Here is a 20,797-nt window from a genome sequence, read left to right as displayed (position 1 = left end):
TATGTGACATTCAGATCTGGGAACCCCTTCATGTATTCTTTGCCCACTAAAAAGCAGTAAGTGCTGGTACACGATATATATTTAATAGGTTTTTCATGATTTTAGGAAAACAGGTTTTCACATTGCAAGAGAGCCTTTACTAAAAAACTGTCAATTCTGAGACTGTAATATCTTCTAAATAAAATTACTTAAGAACCAGAACTTTAATTTACCCAAATTCACCTTTTCTACAAAATCAGACTTATTCATCTACTACCAATGAGAACTCAACAGATTCTTACCTTAATGCTCAGTTCTTTTCTTATCTGTTCTGTTCTATTTAATTCCTTTCTAAGAATATCAATGGTTTCTTCCTTATCTTCCCTTTCTTTTTGCAAGATTTTAATTTTTTCTTCTTGTACTTTTGTTTTTTGTTGCAAATCTTAAAACAGACAAACAGTCAGCTATATGGTTAGAGGTTGCATACTGATGTTACCCTGAAAAGGTTAATCAGCCACTATGTAATTAGAGCAAAAGAACGACAACTGGGAAGATGAAGAAACGCCCTGTTGAAAATAAAAGTTCTACAGTTTTGATGAATAGAAAAATACCATGAAACTCTTCCTGTAGGCCAGTATTCTACAGAAAATGCCAAATCTCCACGTCTTTCCTTCTTCCTGTCCCTGATATTGTATGTATAGTTATGAGGGGAAAGACAATCCTCATAGATCAAGGGTTAGAAAGATATAAAAAAGTATAAAAAATTATATAGGCAGATGTCTAAGGCAAGTGAGTTAGAACAAAAATGTTTTTTGTGGATCATTTCAGAGCTACTGCCATTAGAAGCTGGTAACTAAAAGTTACCTAGCACTGCCACCTGCTGTTATGTTCTTTTAAAACTCTTTTTTTTTTTTTTTTTGAAAAGACAGTCCTTTCCTCTAATTCCCAGATTAAAAAAAAAATATTGCTTTTTCAATTTATCAATCTAACTAAACTGTTCCGTAAAATGTTATGGCAAGAAAAGGAAAGCTATTTAAAATGTGATTTAAGCTTAAAAAAGGGAGAGAAGTAGAAAATAAATCATGCTTTGATTTTTCTACCAACATAAGATACGTTAAAAAATATAGACAATGTATTAAATAAGAAGTTACTTACTTGCTAGCTTACATTCTCTGTCTACTAGTTGGTTCTGTACTTCTTTTCTCTGTTCTTCTTTCTCTATTAATTGGGCAATAGTTCTGAAGTTATAAAAAAATATAGAAGAACACATCAAGGAAGTATTTCATTTCTTTTTCTTTCCAACAAGTATTTTAAGAGCAAATTAATAAGAAGAGTAATTACCTTACATTTTGTCAAATATGTATTTTATATCTAAAATAAGTGGTAATTCTATTATCTGTAAAAACAATGCTCTGTATAAAGAGAATCACTGTTTTTAAAAAATCCAAAATAATTAGAATTAAGAACTAGAGATTTTACTTTTCATTTTGTTGCTTGAATGACTCATTCAACTTTTTCACTGTCTCAATTTGTTTATTCAGAGAATCACATGTCATCTGCAAATCTTTATTCTTCTTTTCATTGGTTTCATTCCTGAAAAGACAAAATGAGTTGATATTTTTAGGGAGGCAAACATTTAATGGAAAAAAGAAACAGTGTCCTTTATTATCTCATCAAACCAAACTGCATACACTGAAGAAGAGGAATGTCATGAACAAGCAGCACATAAAGAAAGATTAACTCTAAAAGACATTACAGATGTATTTTGGCTGACTTAGGAGGTAATATTTACTATAAAAAGGAAAAGTGCAGGGCATTTACCTCATATTTATGGATATAGAGCTTTATGGATAATATTGCTCTACATAATTTGCTATATATATTAATTTTCATAGTTAGATCCAGAAAATTTTTAAAAACTTCTGTAAAAGGATGTAGTTTATTAAAAAATAAAATTTAAATATGCTATTGTTAGCCTCTTGGGCATAATGTATGTTTAATTAAAAATGTCAAATTAATGATGTAGTTGAGGATACTAAACTTCACTGGCCTCTTCAGAGCTCTGCATCTAACAGTTCTGCTTAGTTTACTAGCAAAGTAAACACAGAAATACTTTCTAAAGTGATACTTTGACACCCAAGTATTTTAGGCATAAAATGTCCTTTTTACTTCACTAAGTACAAACTGGTAGCACTGGCCAAATTTGCCTAGAAGTGTTTTATCTGTCCCATGTGGTTTTTATAATTCTGAATCTGAATGCCTTTAGATAGTCCCTACCATTTAGCGATGACCTTTCTTTCCCCAGCCAACTTCATTATTTGTTACTATCTGGCCCCAGAAGGCAGGAGATTTACCTCTTGGCCCCTCACTCACTATCTGGAACATCAATGGGAAGTTCCCGTGGTTCCTGGAAACCCCGTATTTCTGTGGGACCAATGCTTATTACTTTTTCTCACATCCTAACTTAACACCAATAGTCCACTCTACCAGGGCTGCCTACAACAGATTTTGGAGAAAGTTACTGCTGGAAGAAAATATCCTGTTTAGGAAATTTTAATGTCACAAATTTTCTAGATGCTATACGTTTTCCACCTTTCATTTTTATTGATTTGCAAATAAGCATATGGATCTTACAGAGTTAAAATTTTCTAGATCTCTATATCAATAGCATAGATAGAATATTTTTTCAAATCTTAATCAATGTTAAATTATAAATTAAAAAAAGAACAAGTTAACTGGAATATTTTAATTTTTATTGTTTGGTAGAAAATCTGTAATTGTTCCGGGTCTTCTTTATATCTCAGTTTTAAAATTGACCTAAAAGAGTAAAAGGAGGAAAGCATGACAAAGGAGGAAAGCATGATCAGTCTCGTATTTTGTTAGTAGGCATGTTAAGTTAGTGTAGCCTTTTTGAAAGGAAACTTGTCAATCCATCAAAAACCTGAGAGCACATATCCTTTCACCCAACAATTCACCTGTTAAGAATTTATTCCACAGATAAAGTCACATATGTAAGTAAACCATATTCAGTGACATTAAGGAGAAATAATGACTACAAACTGAGAGATGTTTTAAACACTAACACCTGAATTCCCATGTTATGAGACTGGAAATTGAATATGTTCAATTGAATATGAAATTGTTCATATTCAACACATTTGATGTACAGAAATGGCCAATTCATATAGCTCAACTTAACACAAATTATGACAACTAAGGTCCTTTAACATCTATGGAATGCCTGTGTACTGAGTACTGCTGCAGGCCCTAGGGGTTTGTCAGTGAACAAAGCAGATCAACTTGTTCTTGTGGTGCTAAAACCCCAGATGACTGAGGACTGCATGAATACATGAAAGAAGCAGTGTCAACTGGAGAGAAACAAAGAAACCTGTATTCTATTTCTGACTTTGATCCTAAATTTGAGTAAATAATACTTCATTTACCTGTGATGTAAGTTTCTTGTCAACTACTTAATTTATGGAATTACCAGAATATGTGAACGTTTACAAAAGGATTTTAGCACCACAGAAAAGAAATACTGTGTGTTCATTCTAGACTCCCAACTTTACACAGAAAATTTTACTTTATTAATTTACCTCTGAACAAGTTCCATGTAGGATTTTGTCAGTATTTCATGTTCTTCAGCCACAGACTCTAATTTCCTATTATGTTGGAAGAGATGCTCAATATCACTCTGGGCTCTTTCTGATTCAACCTGCTGTGCCTTTAGCAACACACCAAGCTCTTCATTTTTTCTCTCAACTTCTCTCAACATACCAGCAAGTGTCCGTGCCTAAAACAAAATCAAACAGAACACAGACTTTTCTACTTCCACGTGTATTGTTTGCTCAGTTTCTACAATTTAAAAGATTTACCAAATATCTAATAGGGTAGCATCTATTTGGTTACATAAAGTTTTATTAGTCACATACACTTATTAATTAACTACTTCTAATAAATCTAACAATGTTACATTTTTTTTACTTAAGAGATTGTCCTGACTAGAATAATCTCGGTATGACCAGACTCACAGAAATTAGCACAATTATAACAAGAAAATAGGTCTACATTCTGTACTTAATTAAAAGTGTGTGGTCCCTGGGGCTAGCCATCAACACTAAACCATAAAGTTTACACAAATCAGCTTTCCCATTTCAGGTAGATATTAAAAATAAGATCTTAACTGTATCACAGATGTTTAAGCAACACTTAAAATTAAGCTAGCACAATCAGGGAATACAGCCTAAATTAATATGAAAGTATTTGTGACATGAAACATTAAAGAAACAGAACACTAGAATGAGAAGTGAACTCCCCCCCCAACACCCTTTAGCCTGAAAAATACTCTTATTTTGAAATGCCAGATAAAAACCTGAGCCCTTCTTTTTTGACAGTCTATAAAGCAGTAATACCCCATTATTTAGCGTTATTTTTATAAGAAACCTTTCCAGTAAAACAGATAAAACATTAAATTCTCCAATAAAATGCAAGACATGTCCAACAGACATAGAATACAAGAATATGCTATGGGAAGGAAGAGGACAAAATGATTTTAATATCACTAATTTTCTTTGTTGAAATTTATGATAAATCCAATACATTGTTAAGACAAATGAATCCACATCAAAAGAAGAAAAGGAAAATATATGGTTATATTTATTCATATTTTTTCAAATACGAGTACTCTGAGAAGACTCTAAAGGTATTTTATGAGTCATTGACTTTAATACATCTCAAAAATCCAATGACTTTATTACAGTTCATCATAAATGATATCAAACTGTTGAGACTCTGTTTGTATTTGCTAGGAATTTCATATTACTGCAGTAAGCTCTCACTCCTAATGTACACATTGTGTGTATATGTGCACACAGCACAATGTCAGACTTTCTGAGCACCTACCATGTGCCAAGTACTGTGCTTGCTGGGGCCTGGAGATACCGAAACTGTCTCGGACATCAAGGGTGGGGAGCAGGGTTGTATAATTTTCACATGTATGGGAAGGAGAAGACAAGAGACAGCTTCCTAAGAAATGGAAGTATTTAAGCTAAAATATGAAGGATTATTAGGAGTTAGGCAGAGAAAGGAAAAGGTGTTCTAGACATGGAAGAGCAAATACAAGGACAGGGAAACCTGAGTATGTCAAGTAACCGCAAAGTAATCTGATGGAGGTGATTGCAGAGAATGCACAGAAATGCAAGGAGATGCGGAATGAAAGTAGTTTTAGAATCCTGCGTGCCAAACTAAGGAATTTAAAATCATCTGCTGAGTGAAATGGTAAGCCACTGCAGGGTATATACCACAGAAGCAATAAAATCAGATTACAGCCTCAGAAATCACTGTAGGGGAACCAGGGAGGGTGGAACCAAATACAAAAAGATGACTTGGGATGCACGTAGAGGTTGGGTGAAAGAGGGCTCCAGACTGAAGGTAAAAAGACTAACTGAAGGCTTTGCTATGATTCATGTAAAAAATGAAAAGAATTTGACCTGTAGCAAATAGTAGCAAGAAGAAACAAGGGAGAAAAAGGTAATATTTAGAAAGTAGAATCAACTGGATTTGGTGAATGGCTAATTGTAGGAAGTAAACTGTATGATTTCCAGGATTTTTGTCTGGAACTCTTCAGAACAAGATGGAATATATAAAAAAGTAAATTTTTGAAATGGGTGATGCGTTCAGGACTGGTCATACGGAATGGGAAGTATTTGCTATATATTTAAAAAGAGCTATACAGGAAGCATTAATGCCTAGTGGAAAGTATCTGGGCTCAGCATATAAAACTGATAGCATTAACATTCTGATAATGACTGAATCCCTGGACTACTTAAGGAAGGGCAAAGGACTTAGAACATAATGCCAGGAAAACCCAACATTTAAGGGTTGAATGGAGGAAGAGAAGTCCCTAAAGGATATAGGAAAAGAATATCCATTAGCGTAGAAAGAAAATCAGAAGATATTGGGGTGACCAAAATTAAAGGGGGAAGGGTTTCAAGATGGAGGGAGTAGTCAAATGCTGAGAACAGTTTACTTCAAACACTAACAAAAATAAAACTAAAGTTTTGTACATGTTCTGCTTCATTTATTTTTCTACATATTAGATAAGTCTTTATATTGTACACACCTCTGTCTCAGCTTGAGTTCTTTGACAGCGATACTGAGCAATCAGTCTATCAGCCTGTGCAAGGGCTAGAGCTTTTGCTTCCAAAAGATCTTGTAGCCTGCTTTCTTTGGACTGTAAGAAGACAAACCATTTATCTTTATCACTTACCAGAAAAACATCTATTAAAGCTATAAAAACTATATATAGTTAAAATAAGCTTGTACTCACGGCTAATGTGGACAGTTTCATCTCATATACATCCATTATGTCAGATATTCTCACATCATTAATCTGTTCCTTTACCTAAGTTTTAATACAACAGTCAAAAATCAGAAAATTTTAACACTCAACACAATAAAAAAATAAATGCCAGTGTGAAACCAAATCATTAAAACTTAATGAGTAACAAAGTAAAAAAATTAATCCTGTATTAGGCAGTTCACAAACATTTCATTAACCTGGCTATTGCAGAAGAGTATCTGGGTAGGACTTGATATGCTTATGGGATATATTTCTTAAACAGAGGGATAGAGAGGATGAGGGTGGACTAACTGGGGAAGACTGGGGGAAAAATGATTGGTGTTAAAATGTGGGAATTTTATGGCTAATTTTTTTCTTTCTTTCCAAACTTTTTAGAATATTGTTATTTTCATATTAAAAGATAAGGTTTCATTGATCAAATAGGCCTCTGAAGTTATTTAAATAAATGTTATAATCAGGAGTGATATTTAGTTGGTATGTACCAGGCAGAATCCCATTTATAATGGCTATTTACCACTCACCACCATTCCAGCCTGAAGTTTCTCTATTAGTTCCTCAATGTTCAATCCTGGAACTCTAGCTTTCAAAAGTGGAGGAGTTAAACATTTTACTGATGTTGGAAGACTGTGATTTAGTGATTGCAAGGGCATTCTCCTGGGCAGATGTTCTGTTTCCTGTTGTCTATAGGCATTGTTTGCTGCTATACTTTCTCCAAGTCTGAATAGGAAGAAAGAAAGAAAGAATGAATGAATGGATGGATGAATTACAAAAAAATAGTGGAAGGAGAGCCTGGGTGGCTCAGTCAGTTGAGGGTTCAACTCTTGATTTCAGCCTAGATCATGATCTCAGGGTCGTGAGAAAGAGCCCTGCCATGGGCTTCGCACTAGCTTGAGATTGTCTCTCTCCCTCTCTGTCTGCTCCCCCCACCCCACTTGTACCACACTCTCTCTCTCAATAAATAAAATCTTAAAAAAAAAAAAAAAAAAAATAGAGGAGGGTGCCTAGGTGGCTCAGTGGGTTAAGCTTCTGCCTTCAGCTCAGGTCAGAATCTCAGGGACCTGGGACTGAGCCCCGCATCGGGCTCTCCGCTTGGCGGGGAACCTGCTTCCCCCTCTCTGTCTGCCTCTCTGCCTACTTGTGCGCTCTCTCTGTCAAATAAATAAATAAAATCTTAAAAAAAAAATAGAGGAAAGGGTAGTTAGTATGGAATTAGAGAATATTTAGAATGGATATTTTTTGGGAATATAAGCCTTCAAATATTTTTGAAATAATCTTGGAGTCTATGATGAAGCCACATTTTGGAAAATACCCTAAATATTGTCAAGTAAATGCTTTTCTACTTACAATCCTTTTTAATGACAATCTCACCTCTTTTCTGGAGACATTAGAACTAGTCTGTAAGTATGAATTATTTGTTAAACTTAAGTACAATGTTATTGCTGTTGGTAAGAACATCCTTCTTACCATGGGCAACATCACCTGTCCTTCACCTATGTCCTTCATTCTTACTCTTTCTCACTCAGAATCTTCTCACTAACCTGACTCCCATTCTGCCCCATTTATCATGTCTTGTTCCTGCCACAGGGTCTTTGAATGAGCTGTTCCTTTACTAGAATATTCTTCCCACCAGATCTGTAGAGAGTTGGCTCCATCTTATCATCAGGTCTCAGTACAAATTCACTTTCTCAGAGAGCCCCTTACACCCATACTGACATGCACATTATGAAACTTAATTTTTTTTAACTTGTCTCCCAACTAGAATGTACACCATATGACAAAGGTCCCCAGTCTAATTTACTGCAATATCTAAAATGACTAGAAGAGGGCCTGGCACATACTTGGCCCTCACCAGATGGAAACGTACACCAAAAAACCTACTTATGTACCCACCCACCCATCCAACATATAAATTTACCTTATTAAACTAAGATGATATAAACAAAGGCATAAAAAGACATAAATAAAATAAATGAACACCTGACATATTTTCTAAGGAGAAAATTATGTAACACCAGTAAGATAGGGGCAGCCAAGATACAAAGAAATTGTAGGAAGATCTCATATATAGGGACAGAGGATGAGACTCCCACTTTCAGTGAAGCTGAAGCATTCCGTTCTGAAACACAGGGGCTTTCCTTTATGTCAGATTACCACAACTGGAACAACCAAGCCACCACAAAATGAAGCAGCTTCACAGATCATTTCCAGATCTTGACTTGAGAAACTCCCTACCTGTCCATTTGTTTAAAAATATTTACAATGAAGAGAATTTTGATTTGTGGTCTCTAGGTCTTGTTCTCCACAGTTCTTAATCTCTTAATTTATGACTAAATTATTAATTCTGAAAAATAAGTTTCTAAGTCAGTTAAAAGAAATAGCAGAGGGACTCCTGGCTCAGTCAGTTAAGCATCTGCTTTTGGTTCAGGTCATGATCCCAGTGTCCTGGGATGGAGCCCCATGTCTCCCCATGTCAGGGGCTCCTAGCTCAGTAGGGAGCCTGTTTCTTCCTGCCCCTCCCCCCACTTCTGCGCATGCTCTCTCTCGCTCTCTCAAATAAATAAAATCTTTAACAACATAAAAATAGCAAATATTCTCCTAATGATTGAAATCAATGAGAATAGTGGGCAATTCTGCCTGGCCACTATCTATTCTACTTTCTGATAAAAGCACAAATTTTTTTTCTTTTTAAATCCTCCCACTGCCCCCAAATTAACTTTCACTTCATGTAGTTCTCCCAGTTGAACCCTTGTTATCTGCCAAGGTCCTTCATTGGCAAATGACCCAGATTCGGTCAACAAAAGTGATGCTTAGGTTTATTTAAACAGGGCACCTGGGTCAGGTCAGCTCAGGTCATGATCCTGGAGTCCCAGGATCGAGTCCCACATTCAGCTCCCTGCTCAGGAGGGCGTCTGCTTCTCCCCCGAACCTCTCTCCTCTCATGTTCTCTCTCATTCTCTCAAATAAATAAATAAAATCTTAAAAAAAAAAAATACTTATTTAAATAACTGGGAAGAGAAGCTCTTTGTTTTCTTTCCTGTTTTGTTTTTGTTGGTTGTTTTTTAGTTCTAAAAGCCATGTTGTTTATTAAGTGTTTAATCTTTTAGAGCAGTTTCCCATCTTATCCTCTGGCAAACCCTTAAGCTGAAGAAGTTCTTCCTCACATCTAATCTAAAAGTCTTTTTTTTTTTTTTTTTTTTTGAGTATAGCTGACACAGGGAAAGCTCATTCTATGTAAGAACTAAACTGGTAAGATATAAGCATAGTCCAGAAGCTATTATGCCAAATAGAGGAAGTGGGAGAGAGAGAGGCATAGTGCCTGGAAAACATTTAACCCACCTGAAGGCTAGCTTTTCCCTGAGTATACACCTGGTCTTTTCAGTTACTGAAATCAAATTCTCTTTTAATCACTTGAAAAATTACCAACTGTTATATAATGAAGTCTCTGATTCACAAATTTTCTAATCTATCTATATTGAAGACTATTAAAGAAACACAGCAGAATATTCCAGGACCACAAGAGATATACTGCAAATGACTACAACTCACACTAAAGCAGGAAAATCTGGTAGTGGAGCAGCTTCCAATAATATTCCCAGTCCAGACTGTACTTGTTCTCTATTATCTGATGTTAAAGCAAAAGCCAAGGGAGTAATCAGGCGTGGATCCTAAGCAAATCAAGAAACCAAAAACAACAGGCACAAAGAATAAATAATGTCAAGATTTTTAAAGCAAGGTGAGTAAACAGAGCTAAACCATAAAATAATTCCAGGCAAATTCTGAAAGGTTTCTATCTGCTGTTTGAATGTATTCATTAGCCTTTACTTTGTTATAATTATCTATGCAGTCAATATGAACACTAGCTTTAAAAAAATCTGGCAAAAGTTTTGTTGTGCCTATGAAAATCACATCTTACATATTATGATGAATTTAAAATATGATCACAACTGACTGATGTTTTGAATTATTGTTTTATTTTTCTAGCTACCTTTAAAAGAAAATCTGACTGTAAGAAAAAAATAATCATTTCCAATTAAAGTAAAAAAAAAGTAAAACTCAAATTAACTAGAAAAATTCTAATTTTGTCACTGAAACAATTATACTTAACACATAAGTCCTTCATGTCAGTAAATATTTTACATTAGTACTGTAAGCTCCAAATCATTTATTCTGAAAAACATTTCCTAATTGACACAAAATCAGTTTGACCCAATTTTTTAAGTTGTTAACAGAGAAAAAATATTAAAATATGAATCCTTTATAGTTATCTACATTTTACAATGTTGAGGGTCTTGTAAGTACTCAAGTATAATCTTATGCCACAGAACCATGTTAAAAGCTGGGCTTTAGGGGCACCTGGGTGGCTCAGTGGGTTAAAGCCTCTGCTTTCGTCTCAGGTCATGATCCCAGCATCCTGGGATCGAGCCCCACATCGGGCTCTCTGCTCGGCGGGGAGCCTGCTTCCCTTCCTCTCTGCCTCTCTGCCTACTTGTGATCTCTCTCTGTCAAATAAATAAAATCTTAAAAAAAAAAAAAAAAAAAAAAAAAGCTGGGCTTTATCTCCATAACCCTTATTGTAACCCTTCATAACTGCTCCCATGGAGGGGAATTCATTATTTTCATTCTGTAGTTAAGGAAGCTAGAGCTCAGACAAGTGAAATAGCTTGCTCAAGTCTGCACTGACTTGACTGACTGGTGGAGTCAACATCTGAAGCCCATCTCTTCAGCATTATGCTCTCCAAAGTGTACAGGGGCTCCTGTATAAGGTTTCAGTTTTGGCTTCTACCCTGTCTATACAGACCAGAACCATCTTTGTTTTTTATAGTAACTCAATTCACACATGTTTGCTAAGTATCTATTTTAAGTCAGTTTTTGTGGCTATCAAGGTAAACATTAGAGCTCTTATTCAGCTACCATCATCAAAATTCGTGAGTCGACTATTCTCTGCATACCCTCTCTGGTATTACTATCACTCACAATCATGTCCTTTTCTTCCAGATGTGTCCCTTATCCCCTTAACACTCTACATCATCAATCCCAACCAAAAACAAAAACTCCAAAACAAATACCACTTCCCCTTCACTGCAGTGCTATTAGAAATAAACGAAGAAACCTAAAGTATGGCACAAGAAAGGAAAAAGGCTGAAGAAACTCTACTATCATGAACATCCTGTACATTATAGTCACAAGCATTTATTTTCAATTCCTGCAAAACTATGTAAAATTACCACGTACTGGGAATATAACAGCTACTTAAGGCAATTAACTCTCTTCTGACAGCCAATTCTAAGAGAAACACTTTCTAAACCTCAAAATATTAAAACAGAAACTCACACTTAGGAAGCATTTATGTATGAATAAACTTCAATCTTTGAAGAGTTTACACTCACCTGAAGGATTTTATAGAAGCTTACTTCCATACCAGGAACCAACTGTTTAAGTCTGTTCATCAAATCAAGAGTTTTCAAAACTACATCAGCAGCAAGTTTGCTTAAAAATAAATATTTAAATTAGATAACCAAAAAGTTGCTTAGAATTTTATTTCTGTCCATAATTTTACAGAAATTCTGAAAAAAACCAACACTTTTGTTTTTAAACCTCAGGAAGATAAAGTATTGTTTCTTTTGAGAAGTAAAAATATAACAGAGACCAGCACCCTTATAACCCAACCCCCCAAAAGAACAAATTGGCATTAACAGTCTAAATTCAGACAGTGTTTTCTTTTTCTAATTTCAAATACCACTGAGCTTCCACTTTCTGAGCCAAATTACCAGCAGCATCAGCAAAATGACCTACTTAATTTTAGCTTTTTCACTGAAATATCAATAAAGGGCAACCTTAAGCAATACAGAATACCTTACATTTATCAAATAAATTATACTAAGCCATGTTCTTAGCCTCATACCACAAAAGGAGTATAAAAAAGTAAAAAAAAAAAGTAATTCTTGTTCTTGAGGAGCACAATTATTGACAATTATGTCATTTATGGAAATTGGAACAAATCAATGTCTAGCGTTCAGGTCCTCAATAAAGATTTGTTAATGGACTTAATTCATGCGGAAAAGGAGCGATAAAATAATCTATCTCTCTCATCACTATCAGTGAAAATTCACCTTTAAACCATAAGTCTTTACATGCTTAGGAAAAGAACTGTCTTTGTTAGTAGGAAACCTTCAGTAGTAACTGATTTCCTGGTAATAAAAAAAATGACCTTCTGTTTTTTTCATGCCTTTTTGTTTAAAACATAAAATTACTGAGGCAATGTCAGAAAGAACCTCCAGAAAAGAACTATGAAAGACACTTCAGGATAATCAAAAATTAAAACACAAAACAAACCTAAACAATGAAAAACAAATCACGGATGTTAAGATTATCCTTTCTTCAAGGCATGTAATCTATGAATTAAATGAATTTTTAAAAAATTATGAAAAACCTTATTAATTCCCTGCTACACCTTGAGTTAATAGTGCATACCCAAGGATTACCCTCCAAGAGGAGAGAATCACTATCTTTTGATTTTTATTATGTTTGGTATTACCATTTTGCCATTTGGATTTTATATACTCACCACAATTCAGAATCTGCTACCTTTGTTCCAAACCCCAGATCAATCTTGCCGTATGTAAATTGTTGTTCTATCAAAGTGGTACATTTGATAGTAGTCAGAGTTTTTGCAACATGCATTTTTAGAGAATCATCTCCACACAGAGGTAAGTTTTGTTAAGGAATACAAACAAAAAATTCTCAAAAAAAACCTTTATATTTGTATAGCACTTTACAGTATTTAGAATGATTCCATACAAATTATCTTGTCACTGCACTTCCATATAATCATTGTTACATTAGCTCAATGACAGATTAGGAAACTAAAGCTTAGAGCATTTAAGTGATTGGTAAGTGGCAAGAGATGGGACTGACACCATGTCTGTTACTCTGCTGGATGTTAGTATTTTCTTAGAAGCTTATTACAGTGGTTCAATATTTGCTGAACTAAGGGAAGTTATTTTTTCCTATTTTGTAATATTATAAGTTAACTTGAGTATCATTTAAAAAGTGTCAAATTTGGCTCAAATCAGTACCAATTCTGAGGCCTGCATATATTACAGATAGATATCAACAATCAAGCAAAATAATGTGTCTCTATAGCAGTGGTTTTCAACTTTAGCTACATGTTAGAATCATGTGGGTAGTTTGATCAATCAATCACAATCTCCCCACTGCCCACACACCAGGGCTCTAGATTACTCCAATCAAGTTAGAATTGCTGGAAGTAAGGTTCAGGTGTCAGGATTTTTAAAATGTTCTTCAGGTAATAATACATAATCAGGATTGAGAATCACTGCTGTAGGGAAGAGGAAAATTAAGGAGCAGTAACTCTGAGAAGAGAGTAAATAGATGTGGAATTTGCTCTAGGGCAAGGCGAAGTTGAGCAAATTCATACTGCTGAGATATAAGGAAACTTGACCAGGTAAAGATAAAAGATCTGGTTGAGATATAAAGGCTTCTTGTTGATAATAATAAAAACGCATTAATGAAATATTTTTAAAAATGGGACTTGGGCTTCAAAAGACTTAGAATTAACTGATCTAAAAGAAAAGAGCAAACACAAGAAAAGACCTAAGAAAACCTGAATACAAAAGTTAGGCCGTGACACTAATTGAACTCAAGGTTTTCTTTTTTTGTAATGAATGAAATTGTCTTGATAATATGTGTCTTTTTTTATAACCTAGTATATCATCTTTATTAAAATATTTCTAGAGGCTTTAACTTTCAGTAAAAATTAGAATATAAGCTAAAATACTAACAACTCTACCAATGTTTGTTTATTCTCTGATATATTGAACCAGTGATGACCCCACAAATCATCCAGAGAAAGCAATTAGGATTAGAAAGTAATAAAGCAGTTATTTTAGAATGTATCTCTTAATCTCAAATTGCAGTAAAAATGTCCAAATCAAGTTTAAAAAGTTTAAAAAGTTAAAAATTATGAAATATTCTTTAGTTTGTAAGTTTTACTAGAAAAATAAGGGAAAAAATTCTGGACTTCTTCATAGACTCCTCATTGAGAATTAGTTCTATAGTTTAAACTCCAATTCAATAATCCTGAATTGATATACAAGTATGAGACGTGACACATTTACAAACAAAGACAAAATTGCAGTAAAAGTAATGCTAGAAAAAAAATGAATGGCTAGTTTCCATGTTTTAACAGTAAAGGATATTTAACAAAACTTCAGTGGCCTTGACCATCCTTTCACATTTTTTTTTTAATAAGGCTTCATCTAGATTTTGTTCCGTGAACTGAAGTTGATCAAGGATTGTAGGCAGCAGAAGGGTCACGAAACGGTCAGCTGAGGAACAGTTAGCAGTATCTACAACGTCCTGGAGAGTTAACCACCACCAGTGATGAAAAATAAAGATGGAATACAGAACGCAGAGTCATCACCGAGCAGCAACATTCTCATCAAATCTCTTATAATTACTTCAATATTTAATTGACCTGTGTCTCCTATTTAAAACCTACCCTTTTATCCAGTTTAGATGGCTATGATGACCTTTTTCTTAAATGGAACAATAAGGTTTTAAGCTACTTAACTGCAAACAAGACTTTCCCAGTGATTGTGTCCATGATTTGAAAACAAGAATCCTGAATTTGCTAAGTGCAATTACAATAATTAAATAACTATCACTGGTCTTAATACTTTACAATCACGAATAATTTCCGTCAGAATCTTGAAGACTTTTTTAAAATGCTAAAACTGATTAACAGTTAAGACCAACATAAAACAGAATAATTTGTGAATCATCTTTGACGAATATATTTAATCATTCATATGCATTTTTGTTTGTGCATAGGATCCAGTCATGAGGGAAATACTCTAAGAAGATACTGTGGTAGGCAGATGAGTACAAAAACAGGGACAATAGTACAGAATGCTAAGTGAGCTAGACAGTATAATAAACCAGAATGTAATGGCCTCTAGGGAAAGAATTTTTGTCTATATCCCAAGTGCCTAGCAGTGTCTGACATGTTCCACTGTATCTTTGTGACTGAATCCAATGTTCCTATATTAGTTCACTCAATAGGCTAATAAAGACAGCAGACAGTACCTACCAAGATGGAGGAACAGAATGTGACTACTGCAAGAAGTACAGGTAGACAACAAGCTGTAAAATTTCAGCAAATACTTTTACTTATTACACTGAAAGGAGTATATATAAGCTATTCAGTGCAAAAAAAGAAAACACAACGTTCCTGACTTTGCCCAAAAAAAGGAAATTCAGTAGCTGAAAGAAAGGGAGCTAGCTAAATGTTTTCCTAAAGTGTATAAACAATTAGTTTATTGTGGATGTTTTTGAAAGTAAACTGTTCACTGAGAATCATTAAATGGAAAAGTCAATTTGTCTATTATTATATTACCTCAAATATTTCCTTGAACAAATCCAAGGCTAAAATAGAACAGTTTTCTGACCCATCCAGAGGTTGGCTTGACCAACGAAGTAGAGCCACTGTAGGTTCTAAACATTTAGAACGGCTTCCCAGAATGGTGTTGCCGGATGGAGACTGTTCAAATATCATCTGAGTGAGGGCGTGGCGCAGCTGAGTCACTGAACAGAAGGCAAGAAGTAATTCTAAAACCTGTGCAATATAAAGTCTTCGTTAAATGTCAATTTCATTGGCCTTTAATGTACAAAACAACCAAGTGATCAAGCTGAAAATGACACATTTTTAAAGAAGATACTTTAAAACAAAAATTAAAGACAGCTTCCAATTTTTCTTTAAGTAATATTTTTCAAAATGCCGGATTAGGTACCACAAGGTTACAAAGAAATTTGTTAATGGTAGTTACTCCTAGTAAGCAGAGCTGTGAGAGCCAAAGAAAGGAGGGCAACTTCAACTAATATCATGTCTTCTATAGTACTTCGTTGTTTTTGTTTTTGAAATCACAGATATATTTTGTTTTTACAGTGAAAAAAATAAAATTAGAAACTACTTGCAATCAGGCTGAGATTTGAGAATTCCTATAAAGCATACTTTAGGATAATACTGAAAAGTGGTATTCCTAAGCTTTAAAACCTTAAGTATGGCTATTTCTACACTGTGTGCATGCTTTTGACATTGTAGCTATTAACTCCTCTATTCTATGCCTCAGTTCTTTACATCATAAATTGGGCCTTTATAACATCACATAACATCCCACACCAACCTATTTATTAGCTAAGTTAAATTCTACCTCATTTCCTATACTACCAACCTATCATTTAAAATAAATCACTGGCATCTCTTTGCCTGTCCACTTATTTTCTACCTTTATCTGTATTTTTATAAATGACATAATTGGGATTTGTGTTTTGACCAACTTGACAGCATCTGATTTTAATAGAATTCAGCCCATTAACATTTACTATGTAACAAATGATAATCCTTGATTTATTCATTTTCAAATATAAATTATAGTACTTGTTTTTGAATAGGTAATACATTTACTTGGTTGCATGGCTAAACAAAGCAGCCTGATCTCTAGCTACACTCCCTGACGGCAAGCAATGTCATCAGTTTCTCTTTTCTCTTACCAGAGACATATTACACCCATGTAAGAAAATACTTTCTCATATACACTTCTTAAGTATAATGTACAGAAGTAATAAATCACTAGTACAAAGGTGGATGGTTTTTCCAAGGCGAACATACCTGTGTAAGTAGCAACCAGATCAAGAGAATTCTACTAAAACTCCTGAAGTCCCTTGTGTACCTCCCAGACAATGTCTCAGTCACTACTCTTCGTTAGATTTCTGACACTGTAGATTAATTTTATCTTAGCTATTCTTGCATCTTCGCATTTCTACACTTTTTAATCAGCTTGCAAGTTTATATAAAACAAGTCACATGGAACTTTATATATAAATAGAATCTTACAGTGCATACCCTTCCTTCCATCTGACTTCTTGAGCTCAGCAGTAGGTTACTGACATTCACTCATATTATCGCACACAGTTGCACTTTACTCATCCTAATTGCTGTGTAGTTCTCTAATATACAGATGCACCACAATTTATCTGCCCATTCCACTATTAATAGCATTTGGATTATTTCTAATTCTTGCCTTATAGGAGAAGTACAGCTATACACGGCCTTTGGTGAATGTATGTATTTAATTATTTGGGTGAGTGAAATTGCTGGCTCATGCTCTATGCATGTGTCCAAAATTTCTAGATAATACCTATTTTCATAAGTGGTTGGGCCAATTTTCAGCCCATGAATACTACAACCTTATGGGATTTTTGTTTTTTTTTTTTTTTTTTTTTTTTTTTTTTTTTTACAGAGAGATCACAAGCAGGCAGAGAGGCAGGCAGAGAGAGAGGAGGAAGCAGGCTCCCCTAGAGAGCAGAGAGCCCGATGCGGGGCTCGATCCCAGGACTCTGAGATCATGACCTGAGCCGAAGGCAGCGGCTTAACCCACTGAGCCACCCAGGCGCCCCGTTATGGGATTTTTGTATTCTCATCTATATTCAATGCTATTCATATTTTTAATTTTAACCACCTGGTGGGCACATAGTAGCATCACATTATCATTTAAATTTGCATTTCCCTGTAGATTAATAAAGTTGAACAGCAATTTCATATTTATTGACCAATTCTTTTTGTTGTTCAGATTATCTGTTGAGTTCAGTGTTTCTTTGATTTATAAATACACGTTTTTAAATATATATAAAATAATAAATACATATATTTTAGATCAGAGTACTTTGTTGTATACATGTATCTTAGATCCCCTTTCCCACGCTGTGGGTTGCCTTCCACTGTGTTACTGGCAGTCTTTATCAACTTTTTCCTGTATAGCTTGTGCTTTTGTTTCCTATTTAAAAAGATCTTTGTCTTTCTCAAGGCTGTAAAGATATTCTGCTAGGCATTTCTTCTCTAAGTTTACTGTTTACTTTTCAGATGTAAATCTACAGTCTTTCTGGAACTGATTTTCACATTTGATGTGAGGTAGGAAACAAAATTCATTTTTTTCCCATATGGATATTCAGTTGACCCAGTATCATTTACTGAAATGACCATACTTTCAGAAATGCACTGTTATCATTCAGGAGACCATATGTTATGGTTTGGTTTTAAACTGTACTCTGTTTCAGGGGACTAGCTGTCTATCCTTATGACAGTACTGCACTGTTTTAATTATTGCAGCTTTATAGTAAGTCTTGGTATTCTGGTAGTATTTAGAAGTCCTCTAACATTGTTCATTTTTTTCAGATAGCACTAGTTATTTTTAGACTTTCCCAATGTCCACATAACACCAAAATCAAAACAAATACAAACACAAAAAACACTAAAACCTGGAATGAATTTGAAACTCTTCTAATCTATGAACTTGGTATATCTGTATTATTTAGGTCTTTTATATCTCTCAATGTTTTATAATTTCAGAGTAGAGAACTTGTATGTGTTTTGTTGGATTTATCCCTAAGCATCTGACATTTTTAAAAATCCTAAAATAGTATCATTTTTAAAATTGCATTTTCTATTTAACATTTTCTACATGTCTTTTGATGAGCTTATTGGCATGTTTATCTTGGCTACATGGTTTACGAGTCGAATTGCTGTGTCACGGTACACATATATTCATTAGGTACCATTAAACAATTTTAGTACCGTGAACGAAGACTTGAGAAGGGCTCTAGAGTATTGGTAATGCTATATTTCTGATCTAGATAATGGCTATATGACTGTGTTCAATTTGTAAAAATTCAGAGAGCTGCAAACTTAAGATTTTTCTGCACATTACAGTTTTCAAAAGTTTAGAACAAAAGTCGTATTTTTACATACCTTTGAAGAAGAATCAGGATCCTTTCCATTAAGAAGACCTAGTACTTGATTGAGACATGAAGAAAAATGCTCATACCTAAGTTTAAAAATATACATCAAATGATAATTATGAAACTGGCACATCAAAAGGATTTATATACAAAATAAATATAAAACTTAAGTATATTTTCTTTCATCTATTTATTTTGAGCTTCTAATATAGAATAGTCATTGAAAAATTTATACTTAAAACTTAAAACATTCCACCACTATGATATACATAAATTGGCTGTTATTTATTGAACAGTGAAAAAACAATGATTCATGTGGCAATAAATAAATCATTGAAACTTTCAGTACTTTGATTTTTTAAAAAGATTTTATTTATTTATTTGAGAGAAAGAGAGAGAGAGAGAATGAGAGAAAGATAGCACGAGAAGGGGGTGGGTCAGAGGAAGAAGCAGACTCCCTGCCGCGCAGGGAGCCAGATGTGGGACTCAATAGCAGGACTCAATCCCGGGACTCCAGGATCATGACCTGAGCAGAAGGCAGTTTCTTAACCAACTGAGCCACCAGGCGCCCTGATTGCTTTTTTTTTTTTTAAAGCTACTTTCAGTTTGTAAAAATTCAAAGAACATGAAATATTCTAATAAACTAGGCAGCTATTTATTTATAAAGCACTTAGAACAGCTAGATATTATATCAGGTTCTGCAGATACAGAGGTAAGGAGCAGGGCCCTGTGTTACAGAACTCTAAGAGCTACTAGAGGTACCACCCACATTATTGTCTATGTGACTAGTGCATCCTGTATTTGGGAGAACGATGCTCTGTGAGAGAGCTAACAGTCTAAGAATGAAGGCGGAAACATAGAATATTGTATAATGTAAAATATAACGCTATCATGGAGAAATATATAGAATGCTAGGAGGATGAATATTGAATCCAGACTCAGTGTGGCAGGCCTGATCAGATGAGGTTTCCCACACTTGAATCTTAAAAAATAAACAGGAATTAGACATATAAAGCAAAAATTATTCCAGCTTTCCAGCAGAAGTACTTCAGAGGAAATAGCACATGGATACACAAAAGGCATTTCTAGCAAGTTGAAGATTCTATTTACTGTCTGAAGTGATGAGGGAAAAGTAGATAAGAAAATGTAAAGAAACAAGGCTGAGCAGTTCCCAGAGATCAGATTTTAGAGGGCTATACTGAGAATTTTGTTTACCTTGAATGCAATGGGAAGATCATAGATTGTAGAAGGGACATATGGTTGGAGGAAATGTTGAAAGTCAAATTTAAGTGAAGGGAGTCAATGGGATAGGAGACATTGAAGAGACAAAAGATACTGTTAAAAAAAAATAGGACAGAATGAGATTTAATGTATGGAATAAAGGGATGTGTTTTTTAAAGATTTATTTATTTATTATTTATTTATTTGACAGAGAGATAGAGAATAAGAGTAGGCAGAGCAGCAGGCAGACGGAAAAGGAGAAGCAGGTTCAGTGCTGAGCAGGGAGCCCAATGCCGGGCTCGATCCCAGGACCCTGAGATCACAACTTGAGCTGAGGACAGCTGCTTCACCGACTGTACCACCTAGGCGTCCCAAGGTATGTGTTTATAAGCAAAACAAGATGACACTAACAAGAGCAAA

The 20,797-nt window shown here is 34.5% G+C and overlaps 1 protein-coding gene across 1 annotated transcript in view; it reads right to left on the bottom strand.

Moving 5' to 3' along the window:
* LOC111149082 (cell proliferation regulating inhibitor of protein phosphatase 2A) overlaps positions 1-20,797 on the bottom strand; it is a 33,262-nt gene that overhangs the window by 1,336 nt on the left and 11,129 nt on the right. The window contains exons 8-20 of the mRNA XM_022505993.1: positions 19,167-19,242; positions 15,759-15,977; positions 14,560-14,719; positions 12,906-13,047; positions 11,728-11,827; positions 9,887-10,005; positions 6,862-7,057; positions 6,308-6,382; positions 6,101-6,211; positions 3,576-3,772; positions 1,459-1,572; positions 1,135-1,217; positions 282-421 (exon numbers count right to left, since the gene is read on the bottom strand). Of these exons, the coding sequence (XP_022361701.1) occupies positions 282-421; positions 1,135-1,217; positions 1,459-1,572; positions 3,576-3,772; positions 6,101-6,211; positions 6,308-6,382; positions 6,862-7,057; positions 9,887-10,005; positions 11,728-11,827; positions 12,906-13,047; positions 14,560-14,719; positions 15,759-15,977; positions 19,167-19,242 (1,732 nt within the window). The remainder of the gene's footprint in view (positions 1-281; positions 422-1,134; positions 1,218-1,458; positions 1,573-3,575; positions 3,773-6,100; positions 6,212-6,307; positions 6,383-6,861; positions 7,058-9,886; positions 10,006-11,727; positions 11,828-12,905; positions 13,048-14,559; positions 14,720-15,758; positions 15,978-19,166; positions 19,243-20,797) is intronic.

The sequence above is a fragment of the Enhydra lutris genome, unplaced genomic scaffold (assembly GCF_002288905.1).
Source record: "Enhydra lutris kenyoni isolate GAN:26980312 unplaced genomic scaffold, ASM228890v2 scaffoldscaffold2, whole genome shotgun sequence".
Taxonomy (NCBI): Eukaryota; Metazoa; Chordata; class Mammalia; order Carnivora; family Mustelidae; genus Enhydra; species Enhydra lutris.
The sequence above is the reverse complement of the archived record's forward strand: the minus strand, read 5'-3'. Positions and strand labels throughout refer to the sequence as shown.